The sequence below is a fragment of the Hipposideros armiger genome, unplaced genomic scaffold (assembly GCF_001890085.2).
Source record: "Hipposideros armiger isolate ML-2016 unplaced genomic scaffold, ASM189008v1 scaffold_414, whole genome shotgun sequence".
NCBI lineage: Eukaryota > Metazoa > Chordata > Mammalia > Chiroptera > Hipposideridae > Hipposideros > Hipposideros armiger.
Window position 1 is genome coordinate 424,497 of NW_017731764.1, and position 5,910 is coordinate 430,406.

The 5,910-nt window shown below is 39.0% G+C and overlaps 1 protein-coding gene across 1 annotated transcript in view; it reads right to left on the minus strand.

Moving 5' to 3' along the window:
- SLCO6A1 (solute carrier organic anion transporter family member 6A1) overlaps positions 1 to 5,655 on the minus strand; it is an 87,105-nt gene extending 81,450 nt beyond the window's left edge. The window contains exon 1 of the mRNA XM_019664012.1: positions 5,328 to 5,655. Coding sequence (XP_019519557.1) covers positions 5,328 to 5,655 — 328 coding nt within the window. The remainder of the gene's footprint in view (positions 1 to 5,327) is intronic.
- Between the last annotated feature and the right edge of the window lie 255 nt (positions 5,656 to 5,910).

The following is a 5,910-nucleotide window of genomic DNA, read 5'->3' on the forward strand; positions in this document are numbered from 1 at the left end:
AAGAAATCCAGAAAGCACAGAATACATGGCGGCTGAATAACATGTTACTAAATAGCAAGAGGACTCAAATTAGCAAAGTCAGGAATGAAAGAGGCGAAGTGACAACAGACTCCATAGAAATAGAAAAAAACTTTAAGAAATTACTATGAGCAATTATATGCCAACAAATTTGACATTCAGGAAGAAATAATTTCCTAGAAGCATACAACCTTCCAAAGCTAACTCAAGAAGGAACAGAAAACCTGAATAGACTGATTACTACCAAGGAAATTGAATCAGTAATCGACAAGCTTCCAACAAACAAAAGGCCTGAACCAGATGGCTTCACATGTGAATTTTACCAAACATTCAAAAAAGAATTATCACCTATTCTTCTCAAACTATTCCAAAAAATCCAGAAGGAGGGAAGCCTCCCAAACTCTTTCTATGAAGCCATGATCACCCTGATTCTAAAACCAGACAAAGGCAGTACAAAAAAGGAGAACTACAGGCCGATATCCCTGATGAACATAGAGGCGAAAATCCTCAATGAAATTTTAGCAAACAGAATTCAGCAATATATTAAGAAGATCATACACCATGATCAAGTGGGTTTCATCCCTAGTATGCAAGGTTGGTTCAACATCCGCAAATCAATTAATGTGATACACCACATCAACAAAATGAAAAATAAAAATCATATGGTCATATCAATAGATGCAGAAAAAGCATTGGACAAAATACAGCAGCAATTTATGATAAAAACTTTTAGCAAAGTGGGAATAGTGGGATCATATCTCAACATAATAAAGGCTATATATGATAAACCCACAGCTAACTTCATACTCAATGGGGAAAAGCTAAAACCATTCCCCTTACAAGATTAGGAACAAGACAAGGCTGTCCATTTTCTCCACTTTTATTCAACATAATTCTGGAAGTTATAGCCACAGCAATCAGACAAGAAAACAAAATAAAAGGCATCCAAATTGGTAAGGAGGGAGTAAAATTGTCATTATATGCAGATGACATGATACTATATAGACAGAACCCCAAAGACTCCATCAAAAAACTATTGGAACTGATAGACGAATTCAGTAAGGTAGCAGGATACAAAATTAATATTCAGAAATCAGTTGCATTTTTATATACCACTAATAAACTATCGGAAGAAGAAATTAAGAAAACAGTCCCATTTACAATTTCTTCAAGAAATATAAAATACTTAGGAATACATTTAACCATAGAAGTAAAAGACCTGTATTCAGAAAATTATAAGACACTGAAGAAAGAAATAAAAGAAAATACAAATAAATGGAAACATCTACCATGCTCATGATAGGAAGAATATAGTTAAAATGTCCATACTGCCTAAAGTAATATATAGATTCAGTGCAATTCCTATCAAATTACCTTGGGCATTTTTCACAGAAATAGAAAATACAATCATAAAATTCATATGTAACCAAAAAATATCCCGAATAGCCATGGCAATCCAGAGAAATAAGAATAAAGTCGGGGGTATCATGCTACCAGACATTAAAACATACTACAAGGCTACAGTAATCAAAACAGTATGGTACTGGCATAAAACCAGGCACATAGATCAATGGAACAGAAAAGAGAGCCTAGAAATAAATCTATGCACATTCAGCCAGTCTATGACAATGGAAGCAGGAATTTACATTGGGGGAAATATAGTCTATTTAATAAATGGTGCCGGGAAAACTGGACTGACACATGCAAAAAAATGAAACTGTCCTACCTCCTTACATCATATACAAGAAAAAATTCAAAATGGATTAAAGACTTAACTATAAGACCTGAAGCCATAAAACTTCTAGAAGAAAACATAGGGTTCTAAATTTGAAAACATTACCCTGTGCAATATTTTTACTGATATAATCCCCATGGGCAAGGGAAGTAAAAGAAAAAATGAACATATGGGATTACATCAAACTTAAAAGTTTTTTCACAACAAAGGAAACCATCAATAAAACAAAAAAGAAGCCTTCTGAATGGGAGAAGATATTTGTCAATAAGATATCTGATCAGGGGTTAATATCCAAAATTTATAAAACTCTCATGCAACTCAACACCAAAAAAAAAACCCCAATTAAAAAATGGGCAGAGGATATGAAGAGACATTTGTCTAAAGAGGACATACAGATGGCCAACAGGCATGTGAAAAAATGGTCAACCTCACTAATCATTAGAGAGATGCAAATAAAAACCACAATGAGATACCACCTCACTCTGGTCAGAATGGCTATCATCAATAAATCAACAAACAAGAAATCCTGGCGAGGTTGTGGGGAAAAGGGAACCCTGGTGCACTGTTGGTGGGATTGCAGATTGGTGCAGCCACTATGGAAATCAGTATGGAGGTATCTCAAAAAACTGGAAATGGAACTACCTTATGACCCAGCAATTCCACTCTTAAGTAGTTATCCAGAAAAATTTGAGACATTAATTCGAAAAAATATGTGCACCCATATGTTTATTGCAGCACTATTTACAATAGCCAAGACTTGGAAACAATCAAAATGCCCATCTGTAGACAACTGGATTAAGAAACTGTGGTACATTTACACAATAGAGTATTACTCATCTATAAAGAAGAAGGAAATGGTACCATTTGCAACAATATGGATGGACCTAGAGAACATTATGCTAAGTGAAATAAGTCAGTCAGAGAAAGACAAATACCATATGCTCTCACTTATATGTGGAATCCAACGAACTGAATAAACGAGAAATGTAAACAGAAATAGACTCAGAGACACAGAGGAAAAACTGAGGGTTGCTAGTTGGGAGGGGGTGGGGATGAATGAGAAGGGGAAGGGATGAGACAATACAAACTGGTAACTACAATATGGCCTCAGGGATAGAAAAGACAGTCTGGGGAATATAATCAATAATGTTGTAAATATTTCTTAGGGGGCCAGATGGACTCACACCTTGTTAGGGAGACCACTTCATAGACAGTGTAGAGGCCTGACTACTGCACTGTATTTCTGAAGCTGATGTTGAATAATACTGTATGTCAATTATAATTATATATACATATAGTCACGGGATGTAGAGTAGAATGTGGGAATGGAGTCAATGGAATTGTAATAGACAAGTATGTTATCGGGGATGGGAGGGCAGTGGATGGGGGGAGAGGGGTTGCCACTTTGTGAGGGGTGAAAAGGATAACTATTGAATTGTTTTGTACACATGAAACTAATAATAATAAAATCATAATAATAAATAAAAATTAAAACAAATTATATTGGGCTGCAACAAAACTGAACACTTTTTTAATAAAAAAACACAGGTAAAAAAATAAAAAAGGTAAACCACAAATTGGGGATAGAGAAAGGGATAGGGGGCTAGGTAGGCAGGCAGGGCAGGCAGGTATGGCCTGAATCTGATCAGAACGAAGCATCAAACATACGAGGTTGAAGTTCAACATACAGAATGAAAAACCCATATATTTTAAGACTTTTATGGACATGAGAAATAGGGGAGGAAAATGAGGAAGTGTATCAGATTAAGGAAGTCTAAAATATGACAACTAAATGCAACCAGAGTTCCTGGATAGAATTTTGGATTAAAAAGGAAAAGGAGACATGACTGAGACAGTTGGCAATGTCTGCGTGGGGCCACCAATTCATAGTTTAATGGTGGTGTTGCACCGAGAGTACTGACTGGGAGGCGTGGATGGTGGTTACATAGGAGAGTGTCCTCACTTTGGGAACATGCACATTGGATTATTTAGCAGTAATGGGGCACCATGTCTAAAAAAATCTATATGTATAGGGAAAGAAAAGGTGAACTAATGTAAACTACAAAGTGTAAAACAACTAAAAAATATAAACAACTAGAGAATCTTGGTGAAAGGAACTCAGGAATTCTTTGCATTGGCTTTCGTCCTTTCCATATGTTGGAAATTATTTCAAAATTGTTGTAAAATGTAACACTGGATAATAAATATATCAATTGATGAATAGATAAGTGAAGAGATATACCCTTTTTATAAATGGAGGACTCAATATTATGAAGTCAGTTAATAAAATGGAGATAAAATCATTCACTGTCAAGCACTTGTTCAAAAACCTTAAATATCTCATTATCCACTGAATAAGGAAATGATATCAAGTGAGATAATGTGTATAGAGCACCTTACTCATCACCCAGGACACTAGTGGGACATAAACGCCTTTTAGCATCCTTTCAAAATTCTTAGCCTGGTATTTAAAGACCTTCATAATGTGGCCACAACTTGTCTTTTCCTTCTTTTTTACTCATTTATGTATTCAGTACATATTTATTGAGTGTCTTTTCTGCCTCAGTCACTATCTTAGGTCTTGGTGGTGGTGGGGGAGACAATAAATAAAATAAATTACCATTGTTGGTACTTAGGTGAAACCATCATCCAGTCAAACTTGTCACTCACCATTCTGAAACAAGGCTTTCCTGTAGGAGTGTTTATCAAGACATTCATTCATTCATTTCCTTATCAATAAACATTCCTTAACTACAACCCCAGCTATCAGAACTGTACCTATTTATCAAGGCATAGTTCAGCTGCTTCTTTCTCTTTGATGATCTCAAGAATAATAAACTGATGCCTACTTATTTGTTCCTCTTATATGTTTCTTATCACATTTAGTCTTTTTTATTGCACTTATTTATACATAGCATTTTAGAGCAAAAAGGACCATGTTTGGCAAACACCAATGTCATCAGCTTAAACACAGGCTAGTAAAGAATCTAGGTGTAATGGGAGTGGTGAGGGCCTCAATGCATGCCCCCTCTAAAGGCACTCAAATTCACAATTTTCTTCAAACTGTGTATTTGGGTTGTCTGATATACATTGTCTGAGTTCCCACTCTATCTCCTCAATTCACACAGGAGGGAACAAGGCCCAGGCAGGAAATGGCTTGGTAAGTGTGTCTTAAAGCTGGGCAGAAGCAAAATCAACCTGGTGGTCAGACTGTTTTCAACTTTATTTAATCCCCCAAGTGACTTAACCTTGAACTTCTCAGGGTTGGTGAGCAAACAACAATAACTCAACACCACTCCCTCTAGGTGGCTATCTGGAGGCCAGGCTCCTATCATTCACACTGTGAAGGCTAACTGTCAATCAGGTGCTTGATGAAGTAAAGCAATGACAGGAGCTCAAACCCGGGCGGTAACCCGCTTAACCTACTTTGATTCTAGACGTACCTTGAGAACGTTAGAGAGCACAGCAGCCTCAAGCTGTGCCACCTGGTCCCTCTCTGGCCTCCCCCACTTAGGCAACCTGCTGCCCTCACGAGAACTACACCACCGCCACCACCCCACTTCTTCAGGCTCACCTTGAGAGATTACCAGGGTGCAGTAGAAAATTAGGAAGCAATGGATGTTATTAAAACGCTGACAGCTGCGAATGACTATACAGCCCAAACCACAGGGCCCCTCCAACTGTTCATTCCGTACTTGTGGCTTCTCCGTCATGGAGGTTATCCCCCCAGCCTTGTCTCTTTTCTTTTTTCCGAAATTTCTGAACTTGATCAGGGTAATTATCCTTATATACCAGGGTTTTTTCCTGGATTTCCTGGCCTCCTCAGCCTCCCCAGGCCCAGCTCTCATGGTGCGCTGGGCCCGTGCGGCCAGAGGCTCCACCTTTGCTCGGGCTTTCCGCATGGCCCAAGGGCGCCTGCGGAGGCGGGGGCGTGGCTCACGCTGCGGGGGTGGGCGGCTTGGCCTGTGGCTCCCAGGCGCAGGGCTGCCTGCTCCAACCCACCAGTCCCTGGGCGGAGACGTGGGCGGAACCGGCACCTGCAGCCCAAGCCTCCAGAGGGAACGTCCCTTCTTGACAGGAGGCAAACGTCCCCGCAAGGAGGTTGACGGTTGCCCTGAGAGAGCTTCCAAGGCTGTTTCCAAGGCTTCTATGTGGGG